Raw genomic sequence first — 21,618 nt, forward strand, 5'->3', positions numbered from 1 at the left:
ACTGTCACTTTCATGGCCCAGCTCATGAGAGGCATCTGTGTGGCTGTTGTTGGAAACAGAATGCTGGGCTAGATGCCTCCAGTAAAGCAACTGCTATCATATCCTTAGCATTGTCTACTTGAAATTATTAGCATCTTCCCTCCCGCAGGATATGATGCAATATAGCCGGCTCAGCTATTTCGGATATGCAGGCAGCTGGCCCACATATGTAGTTCATAGCACTACAGTAGGCATGAAGAACTATATAAGGGTGGGGAGAGCAATTGCTTCCCACCGGGCTCTCCACGGGCCATTCGATATCACCCATTTTAGCCTTTTTCTGTATGCTTGGAGAGGTATGGAGAAAGTGACTCTGCTGGTGCTGGGAGGAGCACTGCATCCCCGCTCTTACCTCTGATCTGAGTTTGAAGATAACAGGGGTTCCTCTGCAGGGGATTGCTCCAGGGGGAAGAGGCCAAGCCCTGCTTCTGGAGAAACACCAAGAAGCTCTGCACACCAAATTGGGGAGCTCAGATTAGGCTCATGGGCCGGGGCTTCCACACTCCTACACTACAGCAAATCAGTGGTATCTTACATCAGAGCCAGTCTGGTTAAACCAAGGAGACTGGAGTTCAAATGCCGACTCAACCATGAAGTTCACTGGGTAATATTGGACCAGTCATTATATCTCAGTTTAACATATCTTGCAGGGTTGCTGAAAAGATAAAAATAGGGGTGGGTGGGAGATATACACACCAGGCTTCCTCAATCTATTGCCCTTCAGATGTTTTGGACTTCAACTCCCATCCGTCTCAGCCAGCATTGCCAAAGGTCAGAGATTGTGGGAGTTGTAGTTTAAAACATGTGGAAGGCACCAGCTTTGGGAAGGCTGATATACACCAGCCTGAATTCCTGGGAAGATGGGTAAAATAAAAATATAATAAAATCAATTGCGTTTGGAGAATCCATGATCTCTTAGTCCAATGAAATACTGGATGCTGGAGAGGGGCGTTTCATAGTGTTACCCTTTAAGTATTACTTTAGATAAAATAAAAGGAGCTTTTTGGGGGAAGAGTATTATGTTGGAGGAAAATAAGCCTCTGGCTGGAATGATATGATCCATTTGCTCTTGAAAGCAGAATTTTGAAAAGGGAGGGGTTGACTTCCATAATAATAATTTTATTTATTTGTGCCTTCCTTCATGAAGGAACGTAGGTTCAGACCATAGAAGATCAATCCTGTTCATATTTAGTCAGAAATTAGTTCAATGGAGCTTACAGAGTAAAACTGCAGAAACGGCTGAGAAGAAACTACATTTTTAGCACAGATCATACACCCCAGAATTGGGCATTAACTCAATGCACAAGTGATCCCAGACAATTATGCAAGTCCACAAGAATGGTTGCCATTGGTACATAATGGAAAATAATCATATGTCTAAACATTTTTTATTAAGAACCTTTGCATCTTCAAATAAAATTCTTCCTGCTGCCTATGAAAGGGTTTGCTACCCTAATTTTCAGCCCCTTTTGTTGTTAAAGCAGCAAGACTTAAAAGACATTCAGGCAGTAATTCTATAGATACTTATCTTGGATTAAGTCCCATGGAACCCAGTGGGACTTACATCCAAGTAGACGTAAAGATTGGACAGTAAGTCATTTTAGGTCAATTCCACCAGAGCCACAACTTGTAAATCAGCAAATTTGTTTAAAAACAACACTACACAGATTCCTGCCAAGTAAGAGTTTACCTGGCCTAGGTGGTCGTTTTGTTTTTGTTTTTTTGCTACCAGTTTTCAGAAAGCAGAAAAGACTAGTGTGGCAAAACACACACGCCCCTTTCCACAAGCAAAGATCCTGCCCAATTTCAGCAACCTGGCTCAGCATTTCGAAAGAACGTTGTGTTCTGTGGTAACTCAAGAATTTGGCATGGAAGTCTGACCTGCCAAGTTTCACAGCTAGTTCAAGTAGTTTCTTCTGCGGACTTAAATACCATAACAAGAGCCATGCTGGAGCAGACCAAAGGCCTATCTAGTCCAGCATTCTGTTACCACAATGGCCAAACAGGTGCTACAAAGGGAAGCCCACAAGCAGGACATGAGTGCAATAGCACCCTTTCCGCCCAGATTCCTCAGCCAGTGGTTGTACATTACCTGCAATGCCTCTGCCTCACACACTGCAGGTAATGTGCAACTATCATGCCCAGTAGCCATTGTTAGCCCTATCCTTAATTTAAAGCAGGGGTTTTGAACACCTTTCAACAGAAGGGCTGACTTTCATTTTGGAGAAGCACTTGGGGTCTGCATTCAAGTGGTGAGTAGGGCCAAAGGAAAAAGGAATGGGACCAAAAATACCAGCATATTGCAGCTTACTGCCAGTAACTAAGCTTTAGGAGAAGCAATTCGTTTTAGAGTGGTGTGGAAACTGTACAAAAGCCAGGAAATGTCCAAATGATCAGGGGGAAAGAGGATGGGGACCTCTGGAAAAACCCCAGAGGGCTGCAGGTTCTGTATCCCTGATTTACATTGTTGTTATAATTAAGGCCCAGAGGTTATATGCACACGACTAATTATCTAATTACTAGTGTAGAACATGATGAAACAATTGATTGTTGCTATATCAGTCAAAGGCATTTGGAAGACCCATTTCAGCACAGCACATACGGACACAGCATTTTATACAGAAGTTGGCTGTTCATCAATAGGCACAATACCTCGCAAGGCACAGGTGCTCTCTCTCACTGTTTCTTTGCACTAATCTAAAGTGTCTGCTAAAACCAAGGAACTAGCCACATTGTCAGGCGCTCTCAGCGCTAGAATAGGGAGCCCACATATCTAAAACCTGTCGCTCTGTGGAGTGAGCTACTGAGGCTACAAGTGACACATCTTGGAACTGGGACAAGAACATTTTTGCCTTAGAGAGCAGAACAAGAGGCGATGTTTGATATGGCAGTGCTGCTGCGAAGAACGGCAGACCCATGTCATTTCATTTTAAGATTTGCCTTTGTGGCTTCTCCAATACTGCCAGCCAATGATGGGGAGCACGGCTAGAAAAATGACATGGGTAAATCTGACTGAACATTATGGGGGCAACTTGACATAGGATTACCATTTTTGGAGGCAGCCCCATGTTGTGTAACATCATGCCTACTTCTACCTGAGCGGAGAATCTACAAAACAACATAGTGAGGGAGAGGGGAGGGCAGAGAGAAGGAAAAAGAGCTCTCCATATCTCTACCTTCCTCCTCAATATCTTCTACTGTAAATCCCAAGTGAAAAAGCAGTTGGAGGGAATCACTTTGCTTCATCCCTAACCATTAAGCAGCACAGGGAATCCACCCGAAAACTGTTTGTTGGTGGGGTGGGGTGTGTTCAACATTTGAATTCACCAGGATTTGTTTCACTGGATTATTTTATTTTCCTGGGAAGGCCTAGCACACCAGTACTTACTGAGGGTCATCCATTGGTCTCCACTCCACATAGTGATACAGTTTTTGTACATTCTTTAGCCACTCTCTCAGGATGCCTGCTGTGTTGTCAAGATTGTGGTCAGTGGCTACCCTAAAGTAGTAAAAGAGAATAAGCAAAATGATTACTTATATTCACCATCTTCTAGACAAAGATCTTCTTCAAAAAGGGCATGTGCTTAAAAGGATTGGCCCACCAAAAGGCAATTTGCCAAAGGCCTCTCCTAACCTGGAGCCAGTACTGACTAGCAGCATCTTAAAAGGATTCTGAGTAACCATTAGCAACATTCTTTACTGTACCAAGTTCAGTTTTGAAAGCTTTCACACTACTAGAAGTTACAAATTAGAATTCTACATCAGTCAGAACAAAAGACAGGTAGGGTTTTAACTAAACGGAGTGCAAAGGTTATTGTTTTTAATAGTGCCATACATGAATTTGTATCTTGCTTTAGATTATAAAGACTGTGTGGTCTGCGCTAATAACCCACAAGTGTGTCATGGGGGAGGGGATATTCAAAGACTACAATGCTATGAGGCATTTTCTAAACCTCATAGAGCAACCTTTTAGCATCTGCTTTATTAGACAGAGGGCTGACAAACATATCTAGGCCTGTAATAGCTGCTGGGCAGTATTTTATGTATTAGAAGGGGAACAGGATTTGTGAATAAGCCACTACTCACTATTACTCCACTAGGGTTTCTCTGTCATCAGCTTTGCTGTGTGTGTGTGTGCATACTTTGAAAACTTTTTATTTGTCCAGGCTTTTTAGATACTGAGGTTCATACCAATTGTATCTGGCTTCTGCTACTGTTTTATGCTGCTTTTACGTGTGCATGACTGTTTAATGTTTTAAATCTTGTTAGCCCTTCAGAGCGGTAATACTATCTGAAAAGTGCTATAGACATTCCTTAAATTAAAATAATACTACGGTACATTACACGAAACATGTAGCAACTCTATAAACCAAATTATTACAGCCAATAGCAGTTCTGGCAGTGATTTTGGGTAATTTGTCACTGTCACAAATTGGGATTTCTTTCACTGCATGGCAGTGAATGTAAGAAGCAGCTCTTTTAGTGAGAGAAAAATGGGGACATTGTACATAAAGGGTGCAATCCTATGTATATTTAGACAGAAAAAAGTCCAACATTTACTTATTCACTAAGGAAGGGAGCAGGGGAAGTATGAATATTGTTAAAGTACTTCCACAACAGATAGAAAGTTGAAATATGGTAGTCTAATGCATGGTTATTACTGGAAAGCCTAAACATGGGTAATGTTTACTCCCCCTCTTCAAAATTTGAGACGTGAGTTGTCCCTCATAAATGCAGCCAACTCTGAGCACAAAAAGGACAGCAATTTTGCACTGTGAACATCCCCCCCCCTTCCAACACTCAATGTAGATTGATTGGAGACGGCTCCATTTTACTAGTATTATGCCTTTTAAAAAGACCTTGAAACCAATTCTGTGGACTTCAGACTAGTTTCTCTTCTGAGAAGTGAAATTCTTACACTGGGGGAGAATGACAAAACAATTTAATCAGCAGCAAAATAATTTGAAAGTATAAATGAGCCAATTCAAGTTTGTTACACTGTCACCCAACTCTTTTCTTTACAAGTTGAATTTACAAACAAAGAGTTTTCTATGTGGCCTCGCTTCATCCTATGGGAAACCACACACAGAAATGCAGGAGCCACGGCTGACACAATGGAGTTAGCCCCAACCCCACCAATGTCCAGTTAAACTGCCAAACAGAGGGGAAAGTCTCTCTTACTTGACTGGATGAGACATAATGAAAGCTAACAGCTCACAAGAGCCATTTCTATTCAGCGGGTTCCCCAGAATGAACACAAGGCCTACACAAATAGTCTCTTCGCAGACAGAACGTGTGTGTGTGTGGGGGGGGGTGTCATTTCTGATGTTAAATGAAAATGCTAGAACGGATGACATGCCCAGGGTGACAAGAATGTCCCAGTTGTATATTTTCACTGCAGGTGGTATGCAGACAAGCAAGGCTGGGCCGATAACCCCCCTGGGGGAGGGATGCAAAGAATGCTGCACTTCGCAGGCTTTTTCTAGCTCACACAACCAACTGCATCTTTAGGGTTTTGAATCTTATTCATTATTAAGGAGAAATAAGCACATTTTGAATCAAAGCTGCTAATTGGTTTCTCTACCTTTATCCGCTATCTGCACCCCACAAAGATGGGCCCTTCCACTAGGACCTATTTAGGGTGTCAACTATAATACTGAAGTAAGCTACACAAGCATGCAAGCTAATTAGGTGCGATACTCAGCCCCGAAATATTAAAACATTTTGAGAAAAAGTTAAGCTTAAAAAAAATTTTTTAGAAAGCAAACATATTTCTAGCCTTCGTGGTTGCAAAAATACACATGAAAAATATGGAGGAAGTGTCTAGGGACTAGGCCTTCTGTTACATTCTCAAACTACTTAGAGATTATTATTATTTGTTTAAAGGCAGTATGTGTATGCATATGCATATTTCTTTTCCTCCCTTCATCACCCAGTCGTTTTTCTACCCACAGAAGTAAATGTGCTGTTTCTCACTTATACATCGAACCACCATCACTCTCCTTGATGAAATATCTCCAAGCTACAGGGAGCTGGAAAGCGTATTTTCAAAAGAGACTCTCCTACCTGTCATGGCTGACAATTGAAATTTAGACATTTGGTCAGAATTTTATGCTACAGAAAAGTGCCACTAGAACCAGGGCATTCTAGGTTGGCAAACATTGCTACAAAACAGCTGACTAACAGCTGCATACTCAAAAAACATGGTGTTTAGACCTCTAGATAATTCTTCATAAACTAACCAGAAGAGATTAACTAAAAAAATTCCATCTACTTTCTTCCCCTTTTACATACCTATTTTGAGCTTCTGCTTATTTGCTGTTTATTTACTTTGAGCCTGGTGTCAGGGAAATGAAGAACAGTCTAGTTTGCTAGTTTTCATCCTTGTAGGAAAACTACCCAAATTCCTACCAAAAAGAACACTATGTGCCCGCTAGATTTCCAGTTTAAGGCCCACATTGTGGCTCATACAGTAGAGGGAGAGAAAACACACCGGAACACAAACATAAATGTCTCATTTCTCCCCCATCTTAATAGTCAATCCATCATTCAGGTAATTTGTGAAGGATGATGGGAGGAATAATGTTGTTGTTGTTAAAAAATGCTTTCCCCCAATTATTTTGGATAGAGAAGAAATGTCAACAAAGAAGCACATACGATTGAAACAGAGGGCATATCTTCACAACACACCTAAACTGATTTAACAGTCATTCCCTTTCCCTAGGGAACAGTAATTCTGTGGGGTGGGAGGGAGGTAGATTTTTAACAAAGATCCCTTAACACACAAGACTAAAAATGCCACAGTTAAAACTCCATAGTGGACAGTTTAGAATGGTCAAACACATCTGCTCAACCAAAGAAGAACAGCCTATTAAAAAAGGGGAATCTCTTCTTTGTTAACTTCCTGAACACAGCAAAATAACTGATTAATCTGACCTTCCCAGGTAACGAAGGGATGCAATCCTCTGCATATTTACAAAGAATAAAAGCCCTACAATTCCCAGCTTTCCACTTCATATTATATATTGCTTTTGGAGACATTGGGTGGGGGGGGAAAGAGGCAACCCCCTTCCCAAGTCCAAAATACCAGCACTGAGAACAAAACACAATACGTTCTTAGTTTCCCCATAATTATTGCTTAAAAACAAGGCAAGTCATTTCTTCCATCTTATTCACCAGGGCGTGCAATTTCTGCTAAAATTTTAAACTATTTTTAAAAGAAAACAACTGGAGCATGTCATTGAAAGCCAAACATCTAGACGAGAAATAAACATCTCTATTTCACTATTAAACACACACACACACCCTCAGAGTGACACACTATGACATATTCGGACACCTTTTTCAAGAGGGCGATGAGAAATCTAGAAAAGAGTAAAACATTTTAAAGGGACAGTGTTGCTGGAAGAAGTTCTGGTTTTATGCTCCTTTCTAGTCTAAGCCTTAAGTTTTTGCATTATTTATTATTTATTTATTTCCAATATTTATATACCTCTTCGTATCGAAAATAGATTCCGGAGTGGTGAACATAGGAATAAAACAATAAAAAGACTAAAACAGCAAATTAAAATCATTCAATTTAAAACGAAGTACCAATAAAAACATTTGAGGAAAAGAGTTGTCTTCAGGAGGCCCTGAGAGCGGCACAGCTCCAAAGAGAAGGGGCTACCACACTAAAGGCTCTTCTCCTGGTGGACTCCAATTAAGCTATTATGCTGGTAGCCACGGAGCTGCTGCAATGCATTAACTCTTATGCTGCCAAGGGAAAGTGAGAGGAGCCCATACTGTGCTTTCTAAACACACATGTACACAATAGCCCTCCTAGAAGCTAACTATAGTAATAGATTATAAAGTAGCAAGTTAAGGTAATTGTATTAGTAAACATACTGCTCAGTATCTGAGAATATATAGTTAAGAACAAAGGATCTATTTAGTTGCTAATGAACTTCTTTTTAATTACTATCAACAGTTTACTATGCACTTTTGCTTTAGAAATATATGGAGCACACCAAGCCACTGGGTGTGGAGGATAGATTGCCAATGTCTATTATGATTTTGCCTCTCTTTCTAGGTAGTGAATCCAGCTATCAGTCAGTTTTGACTATAGGCCTGTTCTCATGTCACACTAAGCCACCATGGGTTCACCCGCAGAACTCCAAGATGTGTGCTGGCCGCCATTTTGAATATGCAAGCATACTCTAAGATTATCCAAGGTTGTTTAACCCTCAAACAGCCCATGTTGCCTGAGTTTACACAATGAGACAAGCTGTGATGCGACCCAGCAACAGTTTGCATGTTCAAAACATTGCTATGAAGGATCCTGCATTAGAGTAGAAGGTCCTACATCAGCCTCCCCCAACATGGTGTTCTCCAGATGTGCTGGAATACAATTTCCAGCATTCCTGATCACTAGCCATGCTGAGTGAGGTTGATTGGATTCCAACACATTTGAAGGGCACTAGCTCGGGGAAGGCTGACCTTAATGATCTCTGTACTTTCCAATGTTAAGAAGGTTAGGGCTCCCACACACACACAAAATGTACTTAGACAGCAATCCTATGCATGTTTAGACAGAAAAAAAGGCCTCCAACTCCCACCATAGCTGACTGGGGAATGCAGAGAGTTGTAGATCTTTTTCTGTATAAACATGCATAGGATTGCACCCTTAGTCCTCCTTCAAGGAAGTGCTCTGGAAAATTAAACACATTTATGAGCTAATTTTGGATGAGGCAGAAGAAAGCAGGCAGCCTCCTCCAGAAACAGAAAGCACATCTAACAGGGAGTAACAGATTCATTACATCACTTATAAATACTGAAGCATTATTCTCTCTCTCTCTCTCTCTCTCTCTCTCTTTTCAAATGCCCCTTTTTGCATGGTTGTTAATGTGATAAATTTACTTAGGAACTCTACTCGTGCACTAGTCTGGAGGAAGAAATATTATGACAAAAGAGAATATTTGACAAGGAGAATGAGGAAAACTGCTTGCAATTAAAAAACAAAATCTGTTTCACAACAGCAGTTCTGAAGTTGGGCATGTCGCTTTTTGCCTTCAGTTCACAGGTGTTCTGGGTGCTTTTGAAACTGTAGCTTGCAAAAATCACTGGGGGAAGAGGAAGACTCTTCATCAGGCATTTTCCAGCCCAGAAAATTAGGCTTCAGATATGCACATTGTCAGTGAACCATTTCCAGGATACCATCCAGTAGTCTTTCAGTAAAATTCTGATGACAAAATTTATTTTAAAATATTAAAATATATTAAAATATTCATACGCCCGCTTTCAACTGCAGTCCCCAGGGCAGCTCAACAATTAACAAGCACTGATTTGTTAAAGGGTTCACTGATGGCAGTCATACATTTTGGATCAACACAACAATACAAGAGATGATACAAATGAGCAGCTATCACCAGCCACGTTTCAAATAGGAATGCAAAGAAAGCTCTTTTTCACCTGTTGTATCCTCTGTTCCTAACATCACACATTACTATTGTGATATTATTTAACAGCTATAAAGCACCTAAAATGTTCTAAGCACTGTACAGGTATTACAAGATAAAGATAATCCCTGATTGCAGGCTCACAATCCAACAGACCTGATAGAAAACGGGGAAAGAATGAGGAGGAAAGAGGCATACAAGCCTTGAAGCAGCTGCTCCTTCACTAGCCAATGGATGGTACCAGGCTGGACTTCCCTGCGGCTAAAGTGATGGACTGGGAGTCGGGAGATCCAGGTTCTAGTCCCCACATGGCCATGGAAACCCACTGGGTGACTTTGGGCCAGTCACAGACTCTCAGCCCAACCTACCTCACAGGGCTGTTGTTGTGAGAATAAAATGGAGAGGAGGAAGATTATGTATGCCGCTTTAGGTTCCTTGGAGCAAAAAAGGGCAAGATATAAATGCAATAAATAAATAAATAAATAAATAAATCACTATCTCCCTCAGTTTTTGAAAGTATGCCAGTTTCACAAAGAGCTCTCTCGGGTCTTAGGCTGGCCTCCTTCTTTCTACCAAATACACTGCAGTAGGTGTCTTACCATCTTTTGAAATAAGGCATTTCAAACTCCATGGGTAGAATCCAATGGGGCACTTACACCCCTGCTGATTCTCTTATGTCCTGCCAATTCCATTGTGCAAGTGCCCCCATCGCTTGCACAATGGCAATTTAGCACTTCCAGAGCAACCCAAAACGAGCAGGAATGCTTGTTTCTGGAAGGCGGCAAGTCAGCAGAACTTGCATAAGGGAGCTCAGTTGACCTGCCTCTATCTATAATAGTGTTTCTGCTAGTTTTGGGTCTTCTCCTAGGAAGCACTAAACTTCCGTTGTGTAAGTGAGGAGTCCTGCTTGCACACCACAATTGGCAGGGCCCACTACTTTGCAGAAGCTAATTGATGGGGAAGAAAAGAATTGGTGGAGGCATAAGTGCCCCATTGGATTTTGCCCCCTGACAACTATCAAATATAATTAATGTTGCATTATCCATAATTCATTATGGACTAAACTGAAAGTGTACTGAAATCCACATGTATCTCTTCATTGACATAAGGAGGCTCTTTTGGGCCATACCTTTTAAAGCTTCAATAAATGAACACAGCAACCCCCAAGGTTTCAGCTTCAAATAATTTCATTTTGCTGCTGTTATAGGAGAGACTGGGAACTGCAGTGCATTATTCTTCATGGCTGCCTTGGAAAACAGTCCAGGAACAGTTACTTGCTTGCCAAAGATTTTGCTAGCTTGTCTGATCCCACTTGCCTATTGAATAGATCAGAGTTGAACAACACATAGCAAGCAGCCCCTGCCACCCCCACGCCAAATGATTAAAACTTTAATGGAAAAAATGGCACCACAGAGTGCCAAAAGGGCTAAATTTGACTTATTTGCCACATTTTGTAATAATTTGCAGCCTACAAAGAAGAGAGAACATGCTTTTGTAAAGCTGCCCTGCCTGCTTGCCTGGAGGCAATTTTTACTCACCACAGGCAATCAAAACTGCTTTATGGGAATACTACCCTTAACAAGGCTGTTGCAAGTGTTACTGAGATAATGTGTGTTAAGTCCTTTAAACACTTTAAATACATGTTAAATGTTAATACAGACAGGAAGAACAAGCACGGTAAAGTAGACACTAAAGGAGTTGGACAAAAGGACCAGGTAGCTAAAAAGGACCAGCTTGTAACCCAGATATTCACAGTTGAGGAATGCTCATAGAATCATAGAAAGGTAGAGTTGGAAGGGGACTATAAGGCCATCCAATCCAACCCCCTGCTCAATGCAGGAATCCACCTTAAATCCACTTCAGTGTTTATAGACTGGTTTTAGCTAATTTAAAATTCAATCTCAGTTGCATAGCTGCCAGCACCTGAAAAGAGCTGATTATCCATTGTTTAGGCAGGGCAGCTCAGCGAAAAACTAAGAAACAAAACCCTGGTTAACTCCTGTGCTAGAATATTGATCTAATCACTTTGCAAACTGGAGTGGGGAACAAGAATTACCAGAGCTTTCAAAAAGCTTATGAGGGTGGCTGGCAGAAAATGGAAGCTCCTTCCTGACAAAGATTCTGAGCATCATTTAATCTGTCTCATGCCTGTCCTGCAAAATTTACTCAAGTCCATGAGAACACCAAGGCATAAACCACATACACATTTTTTGCAGGGAACAGTCGATTCTTTCAGGACCAGCAAAACTGTATATGTGGCTTTTCTTTGCTCCAGTTAACTAGCAGCAGAATACAACAGTCATAGAATTCAGCTTCTTCGTTTTTTAAAAGCAAGTTTCTAGCATAGATGGATGAAAGATATACATGAATCCAGAGGAACAAGAGTTGTGTATCAGGATTTCCAGTAGCTCCTTACCTCACCCCATGATTAGCAAAAGTGGAATAGATCAGTGGTACCCAACTGGTGGTCTGCGGACCCCAGGGGGTCCACATAACCCACCCAGGGGGTCCCTGAAACCATTCACATATTCACCATTCATTTCTGGAGTCCACTGATGATGAATTCCTATGAGAAGTAAAATATAACATCACTGAGCACCTGCGTGATTTAGCAACTAGCTTCAGAGATTACTCGATAATTTGTTCAATTGTAAACTAGACATTAGTAAAATTAAATTTGGCTTTATATTCCTACCTAAATCATTGTCATTTTTGTGTGGTAATATCACAAATTTTATGGTCTGTTTTTTAGTATACCTAAAATCCTTTGCTTATTAGAGGCTACCCCTTATTTCTCCAAAAAACTGCTTCACACTGGTAACTACCATAGAGATAACAAAATTTTCAAAAGTAGGGGGTCCATGGCTTGGCATTTGAAAAACAAGGGGTCCGCAGTACTTCACTAGTTGGGAACCACTGGAATAGATCATACAGACAGCTAAATTACACAATTGTATAGATCTTCAAAACTTGCATAGTTTATTCAGCTCACTGAATCTGGGATTACTTTGTATACAATTTAAATGTATTGGGTATACACATTCCTAAGACTGCAGGTGGTCAGACCTCAGCGGCATTGCATCAGGGTTTTCGGGGGAAGGCGGGGGGGGGGGATATCGTTAGTAAATTTAGTGTTCCCTTTTCTGATGTCAGTTCTATTTCTGTGGTGCAGGTTTATTGGAAAATTACCTAGGGAGCGGGGATAAGACACAGTAAGCTCTCTTACCCATCTGCATTCCTAAACATGACTCTGCATTTTCCCCTCATGAAAGATACCCCTTGTTTGGTGAATAAGATGGCTGAGAGAGATCTGTAGTATTTTGCACTGGCTGAAAGTACAGTTAGGAAGTGGCCAAGGAGCAGGAACTTGAATATTACTGCTGCTAAGAAGCAGAGAACATGAAACAAAGGACTTAAAAGAGGGCTTTTTTTACCTCAGGACCTTGATGCTTTTGTAGCAACAGCTTGCCTCTGCAAGAAGCAAAGGGAATAGTAGTGTCTCACAAGGGAGAAAGAAGATATACCTAAAGTTGCAAACAGGAATCTGTAAAAAGAGGTCTGGAAGAAATTAGAGCCCTCTTAATTTAAACGTGACCTGCTAAGTTGCGAACGTGGGAAAAGGCAACAAAGATTTGTAGAGTGCATTTATACTACATCGACTTCAGCTGGTTTAACATTGTCACTTCCTGCCCCCAGGAACTTTATTTCTTTGAGGAGAGATTAAGGCCTCAAACAGACGTCTCAGTCCTCACATCCATAGACCTGTAATGACTAGACTAATACAGAGAAGCAGTTTCTGGTTTCAATCCAACTTTGTTCCTTCTCCAGGGAGGAAGTGAAAGCTATTAACAGAAGTCAATGGAGAACCTGAGTGGAGCTTGTATGGAGGATTTGAGGCTTAAGGCCATCTTAAACTTGTAGTATTAACATCGTACTATATTGCAGGGTTATTGTATGCTATTCTCCCAGCCTCAGTCTGCCCACCAACTGGAATGCACTGAGGAAAATACCACTGGCAAACTCCTGAAGACTGAGGAAATGGAGTACTAAAAACGCTTAAAGCTCAGGTTAGGGATGTAAGAGAAATTTGTTTCAGTTATTTTTTTTCAGTATTTACCCAGTTTGCACCTTCTGGACTGAACATGGTCTCAGATGCAATGTGCGATCAAAGTCCGTACATTTCCAAGCTTGCAATGTGATTCACAGACCTCCAAAAATATCATTCAATACCACACATATATTTGAACAATGTGCTTGGAAAAAAAATTACTTTTGAAAAATGTGCAGAAATATGCTTTGATCAATGGGAGAATTTAAAACAAAATTTAAAGATGTGCACAATTGATGCATACATTTGGAAAAATAGATATGAAAATATGCACTGATTTGCACATTAAAGAAACAAAATTTGTAATCTGATATGGATTCGAGATGGAGTTTGGGGAACTTTGGCAAGCTCACATTTTGTTGATTCACACATCCCTAGTTTAGAAATTTCCTGGGAGTTGGCTGGACTAAGATGGCATGCACATAGTCCCCACAATCTCCATTCACTGCATATTCCACTTCAAAAGGGTATACAGCAGAACTGCATAGCACAAAATGAGAATTATTAACTGCCCATGTAAGTCACTCAAGCACAGAGATTATCTTAGACCAGCTCCAACCTCATGCTGTACATTGCTAGGCCTGGTCTGGCCTATTGCTTTCTACTCAAAAGGAGAATGGGGAGGAAGCTATATAATTCTCATCCTACTGGCGGAGTAGTTTGAGAGAGAAGCTTGTACATTTCCAAGATAATTAACCACAATGGGTAGGAATAAAGTTTGTTTGTTTTTTAAATGGCATGCAGACTCATGAATCAGTGGCAAGGAAACTCAAGGAAGAAATGCTGAAGAGCAGTTGCGAAAAGGAACAGGCCAGTCCTTTGAGAGTTATTTCATTTAGGGTTTAGTGTCTTTTTTGCTACAGAGTCCAGAGATCAGGTTGCACAGGTTCCTATGTGCCTCTCCAGATTAGAGAAAAGAGAAAAACAGCTCTCAAGTGTCATACAAAAGAGCAGCATTGTTTGCGGTAAGGGATCCAAGTTCATCTCTTCCTGGTTCATATGTAAAGCAGGTGCCACTCCGCATTAGTGAATTAAGCTGCACTTGTTTTCAGGAAATTTGAGATTCTCTAATGTTCCTCCCTCGCCTCTTTATTTAGAACACCAGTTATATGCTGAATGAATCCCTTCATCACTTTTGATTGAAATTTACTGACATGTAGATTTGCACATCTAAAATAGCATCCTGCAACTTGATGCCCTCCAGATGTGCTGGAGTGCAGGTCCCATCATTCCCAGCCAGCATGGGAGTTGTAGTCCAACACATCTGGAGAGTATCAGGTTGGGGGAAAAGACTGGTCTAAAAAAGATTGCATCTATAGAAATTGTCAAAAGTTGTGAGAAAATACAGATGAAAACAATACAAAGGCATAACAGATTTTAACCTCAAGGTGGATTCCTCTCTATTACCTATTGAGCTTTGAAAAGAATTTGACCAATATGACATAGCGGATGGCAATCCATTTAAATACAGCAATGGCCATCCTGAAATCGCTGTCCCACCCCATGGAAATCTCACACTTGAGTTGTGAGCTGCAACAAAAAGAAGAGTGTATAGGATTAAAAAAAAAACACCTTTCAGGTTCACTTCCACACCAGACATTTTTCAATATGGGGAACTAAAGAGTGATGCAGGAGATGGTTGGCTACATTCCTACTGTTAACCTTTTGCCATTTCCTTCATTCTGCTTTCTAGCGAATTGCAGACATTTAGTAAGTGAAGGCAGCTAGAATATGAGCATATGACGGATTTGTATTACTGGACTGTAAGAATCTTCTAAAATTACATTGTGGGAGAGGGAAGGAAGAGATGGTTAGCATATATAGCAGAAATTCCCAAAGTGTGTGCCAGGGCAAAAGCCGCAGGACTAGCTCGCCATGAAAAATGATTATTTACTTTTTTAATTTTAAATGCTTTTCTGCTCTGGTGGACCACTTGCCAATTCCCAGTGGATCGCCTAGGGCCTGACAGTCACTTCAGTTCTTGCAAATAGTGCTGGACAAAACAGACTTTGGCTTGATCCAGAAAGGAACCTTTTATGTTCTTAAGCATTTTGCATATGCAACACATAATGGATCTCTGTTTAAATGATCCTAACTGTTACAAGATCCCTGGTATGCACTTCTGCCGTAATAAATTTACACACACTAGTGGACCACCCTAGGGTCCACTATAGAAAAGGGGGAAAAGACAACTCTGCAAGTCAGTCCATGTATTAGCAGCCTATCTACTCCTTACATATTATAGGGCAGCTTGAGCAGTGGATCTGGCAAACTACTCATTGTAGAAAGAAGCATTACTTTAGATAAAATTGCTAACCATAACGTAGCAGTAAAATAAATTTGCCATTGCAATGCCTGATATTTTTGACTTGTTAATAAAGCAGTGTTTCCCATATAATAAGCACAAACATTAGTCAAACCTGTATTAATTGGTCCAAAATCAGATATCTCCTTCCACAACTTGGGGAAATGGAAGGAGATATCTGTGTTTTGAGTGCAGGGAATACGACCTGATAAACCAGCATGTCTATATGAACTTGGCAAGGGTGCACTGTTTGATCATGGGTCATGGTCTTCAACAGGTCTTCTCCCAACTTGCTATAATTAGTACAACATAGGCAGAAGGAATATGTCAACATAATATTTAGAGCACCTTTTAGACCACAGTAACTTGCTCCAAGAGATAAAGAGAACAAGTTGGGGGGAATAGAAATGTTTGTTTAGCCTTCTGTCTGTGATTGACCAATAGTATGTATTTATGTAAGCCAGTAACAGACTTCTTTTATAAGGAACTGTAATGTGGAAAGAGAAAAGGCATATGATTACTCCTGACCCCAGCAGAAAGTTACATGCTGGTCTGCAAATATATATCAATCAATATATCAATGTTGTATATCAATCTCTCTCTCTCTTTCTCTCTCATAGACACACACACAGCAAATTCTGTGCCAATGTAACCCAAAATTTGCACCTAAAATAGGGTGAATTCTATAATCTATATAAATTGTGCTAATTTGCATAGTCTCTTTTTATTCATAGGGAGGGTCAAGAGCTATGCAAGGCACTGAAAGTCCACACCTTTAACTCCCTTTAGCACCCAAAATTTCAATAGACACTGCCCATATGCTTTCAAGCATATTTTCACGACGGCTCAGTTCAGACAATACATTTCACAATGGTGGTTTTATAACTCCACGGTGGAATTTTTGCACCACCGTTGAGAAATGTGTTGTCTGGCAGGAAAACTCCACGCAACAGTAGAGGTTTTTTTCAGAAAACACTCCACGCAGAATATCCACTCTGCGCAGAGGAGAGTTCCTGCACAACTGTTATGTTGCATGTTATGTGGCGGGCTCCATGGAGTTTTGTGTTGAGTTGACTTTTCCCACTGGCTACAGAGTTCCCTGGCAAGAGCAGCAAAAGGAGCGAGTGCCGCTCTAGGAGAACCACCGGGATTGGTTTTTTGCAGCAATGGCTGATGGGATACCATCAGGAAGACTGAGGGAGGAGAGAGGGAGGAGGAACTGGCAATCAAACGTCGCAGTAGATTTTACTCAACTCCATGGTAGCCCACAGTCACACAACAGTGGAGTTAAAACATGTTGTGTAGGGAGTACCTCCTAAAAACTCAACTGTTGAGTGGAGTTTTCACACTGTGTTGACTAATGTATTGTCTGAATTGAGCCAGAGTCTAGCTTTGTTTCTCATAAAAGGTGAATTCTGGAGTACCATATTCTACCCTTCACAGTGCTTATGTGTGTAGGTAAATGTCCAGCCTGTGTTTTCACTTACATAGAAGGATTGGAAATCATCCTAAAGAAAGATTTTTTGCAAAGCTACCTCCTATTTTAGAAGCTCTACTGAATAGTCTTCAGTTTTGATGCCCCACTTTGAAAGTAATGCACTTTTCATATGTGGTATTGTGACTTCACTTGTAGAAGTCACATTGATCACCACAGCCATTCAGATTAAAAGACTGTGTGGAGAAAATAGGCAAAAGAAGAAAATGGCATCAAGAACAAGTGCATTGAAACAAGGACCTTCTTCGCATGTAACAGCAACTCAGAGTTTGGGTTATAGTTGAATTGTGAGTTGTCGCTATGTGCGAACCATGCACTATGGTTTAACTATGGGTTGTTAACCATGAACAACCCAGAACTTACAACCCCAAACAAACCATGGGTTCTCTTCATGGGTTGTTTGTGGTTAACAAGCCATATTTAAACCACAGTGCAGGCTTGTACGTAATGACAACCCACAATTCAACAGCAAGCCATGATTCAATGACAACCCATACTCAACCCTGTACTTCGGGTTGTCGTTAGCGTCAACCAGGCTAATTGAATATGTTCACAACAAATTGGCCCCTAAAATGGTAAGGAAGCTTGAATACTACTTCAAACAAAATGAGATAAAGTTACTCTTTAAATGTTTTAGACTGGAGACTGTTTTCTTATTCTTTTCCACCCTGCCAGCATTTTCTTAAGCTCAGGATTTCTTTCTGACATCAGTTGAGAGTTTACATTTATTTTTCAAAAGCAGGGGAAGAAAAACGTGTAAAGGATTAAGTGTACTGTTCACACAGCTCAAAGATACTAGGCCAAACACAAAGCAAGATTACACAAGCGATTCATATCAATTGTTAACAGCTTTATTTATAAAAAGGCTGCACAATGGAATGTTTCAGGCTTTGTTATTTCTACTTTTATGAAGGTGTATTTATTTTCTGATAGCTGAGCCTTAAACTCTCATTATAACACTGCAATAGCTACTTTGCGCTAATACATCAAGCAAGGATGTGTGTTAACCATCTCATATATGTTTATGCCTCCAGGAAGTTTTTGAATTGATGGGGAAAGCACATGGGTAAGGTATCCACACATAGGATTTAACACTGGGCTTATTACGGATCCCAGATATCACCTCTGTGTGTTTGTACGCTGTGCAATAAATGATAATCTTTTAATAAAATTCCATAGGGTGCTATTGTAGTCATGTGGGTTTCCTGTAGATAGCTGTGTGAACAGAATGCTGAACTAGATGGACCCTTGGTCTGATCCAGCATGGGTCTCCTACTGATGTTTTTGCACTAAATTGGACTTTTAAAACTGCTTATATTTATTTATTAAATCATTTGTATCCCACCCTATATTACTAGGATCTCAGGGCAGTGTACAGATAAGATGTGCCAGGTAGTGCTCTGGCTGAATCCCCTTGCCAAGGCTCTAGATTAATCTGCCGAGGCTCTAGATTAAGCAACAATTAAAGATCACAACCCTAGTAAAAAGCTAGGAGCCAACACACAGCAGAGGGATAGTGAGGAGGCAGCAGTCCACTGTTATACAATTAGCATAAAGTACAGAAAACCCTGGAGCAAGAAACCTCATCACCAGCTAGTTTTATGGAAGACCAATCTTAAGGATGGGAGGCAGGGTGAAAAACCCATCATGCCATCCCGCAAAGGGCTTTTCTAGACGAGGCTAGACCACATCAACTTTCTGTTTTGTCGCAGAATTGAGATCCAAGCATTACCCGAGGAGCATTTCCTTTTCAGCTTTTCTGCTACATGACCTCTAGGTGGCACTATGCTGTAGTGGAATAGCACAAATACACAGCTTTCTTTCGACATCAGAAATACCTTGTTGTCCCTGCTCTAAAAAAAAACTCTCAGAAAGTGACAGTTACAAACAGAAGCGAAACTAGAGGGTCATGATATCATCTAAAAACCCCGTAAACAACCATAAGTAGGAAATGATGAATGCACAACAAATGTCTTGTGCAGAGAAGCCCAAAGTGGATGGCCAACAAGTCACGTTGCTAAAGGCAAGCCAAAATATATTTTTTTAAAGGCTCCACACAGCAGCCTTTTGAAGTGTTACTAAGATGCTAGAGGTTAAACTGGAAGTTGGTGGACAAAAAGGTCATTTTTAATATTTCCTTTTTCTATCACCTTATTTCAGTGATATACCAGAATCAAAATAGCCTAAAAAGCAAGTAAGCATGACCATTAACTGTTAGACCATACATTAATCTAGAACCTAATCTAAGGGGTTATTTTAAAGTGGTGAGAAGCAGTTTTAATCAACTATCAAAGTTTACAACTCTAGCAGGAAACTTTAGTTTGAAGGAATAGGAGCCAAAAACCTGAAACAGAAATTGAAGGTGGGGGTGAGAGCAGTGCAGGGACAAATTAGTTCATTATAGAGAAATCATAGTTGGTCATGCCTTTGCGCGCGCTCTCTCTCTCTCTCTCTCTCTCACACACACACACACACAGACGGGGGGGGGGGGAGAGAGCGAGAGAGAGAGAGAGCAGGGTATCAGTCTGCCTGCTTTGGTAAATCTTAACTGGAAAGCATCCTACTTGCATATTTTGATCTCACAAATAGAAGAGGTTCATCTCTAAAATGAAGAGATTCATTTTAGTCACTTCGGTTTTTTGGACACAGGGCTGGAGGTTGCTTCTGACATTGTTTTGCCGATCCAGCAGTATGTGATGAAATTTATAAATCATAGGGAATATTTATAATGAACATGGTCTGAAGGTATATTCACATGCAAAAAAAAGAAAGAGATTTTATGGATTCAGTCCCAACAAATGCTTAGAGAGCTGAGAGCACAACATTGAACTTATCCTCTCTCATGATCCTAGCTATACATTGGTTACTATGTTCAGCTTCCAAACATCATCAACCTCAGAATATCAGGCACCACAAGATCCACTCACTACACATATTGCAGAGTAAACGTAAATATGAGTGACTAGCATTTTGGCATTAGTAATGAGAGCCAAGTACACAGCGGACACAGTGTTAGCTTTGGAATTGAGACACTTTGGCTTAAATCCCCCTTCAGCCATGAAGCTCAGTGAGTGAACTTGGTCTAATTACTCAGCAAATGCAGACATAATGCTGCCTGATCCCCAAACCATGGTCTGGTGATCGGGGAAACTTTATGTGCACGCATACATCTCTCCTCCCTTTACCCCATTCACATGGGCATTCCATTCCTTTTTCCCTTTCTTCTAAGATTCTTTTTAACATTTTCACTCCTTTATCTAAGAGGGTTGGTCTTCCGCAATTTTACTTCCTCAAAGTGGCATGAATGGTCAAAAGGTAGATTTGGATCTCCTGGTAGACCTCCAAGCAATTTGCAGTAGATTGGCAAGGATCTCTGCAGCAACAAGTGACTCTTCTCTGCCCTAAATTATACTGCTGAAATCAAGAAACTTTGCGGTAACCAGGAGTGGATTTTTGTTTAGAAGGACTGTGAGCTCCATTCAGTTTTGGTACTGCAAAAGAAATTCTGGGCTCACAACTCTTTGAGTCTAAGAATAAGTCTTTTGCAACAGGATCTGGTTGGTGGAACTTGGTAGGGGCGGAAAAGTATATCCCACAAGCCTGAAGTCTGCCCACCCCTAACATTTGGTATATATAACATTTTTAGAGGTCAATATGGAAGCACCCACAGTGTATTTAATTCAAACCTACCTTTCACTCCATGGTTAGGGCAACTATTACCTAGGTTTGCAGCAGAAGCCAGATAAGGACAGTTCTGACTGGCTAATACCTGGAAAGTCACCAAGAAATCTCCCCCAAACCCCAATTCTAAAAGCACTTCAGCATTTTTGCATATAGCACTTAAAAAAAAAACTTTTAAGAAGTGAAAATCCTTCCTGAAGCAAGCAGGTAGCAAGATGATTAGCTGAACCAGCACTGGATTCTCTAGTAGGTTCACCTGTCATTCAAAATCACAAAGCTGGGAGTACACTGATCCCACATCATGACTAACAGTATAGACTTGTCTACTCAGAAGTAAGTCCTATTATTAACTGCAGCCAGGGTGTGTCAAAGTCTTCACAGGTGATTCCCTTCGATTTCTAGCTGGGGGGTGGGGAGCTACACTACTGCTTTTAAAGCGCTTTGAAAACGTTTTGAAACCTGTATATGCAGTGTGTCCTGGGCCCCAACCGTTGTCAAAACTGTTATAAAGCACTTTAAAGCAGTAGTGTAGATCCCCCCCAGGTCTGCTGCT

The 21,618-nt window shown here is 40.8% G+C and overlaps 1 protein-coding gene across 1 annotated transcript in view; it reads right to left on the reverse strand.

The window, feature by feature from the left end:
* The window catches only part of COLGALT2 (collagen beta(1-O)galactosyltransferase 2), a 61,463-nt gene that overhangs the window by 21,380 nt on the left and 18,465 nt on the right, over positions 1–21,618 (reverse strand). The window contains exon 2 of the mRNA XM_063134674.1: positions 3,428–3,538. Within this exon, the coding sequence (XP_062990744.1) occupies positions 3,428–3,441 (14 nt within the window). The 5' untranslated portion in view covers positions 3,442–3,538. The remainder of the gene's footprint in view (positions 1–3,427; positions 3,539–21,618) is intronic.

This window comes from Elgaria multicarinata, chromosome 1 (assembly GCF_023053635.1).
Source record: "Elgaria multicarinata webbii isolate HBS135686 ecotype San Diego chromosome 1, rElgMul1.1.pri, whole genome shotgun sequence".
Lineage (NCBI taxonomy): Eukaryota > Metazoa > Chordata > Lepidosauria > Squamata > Anguidae > Elgaria > Elgaria multicarinata.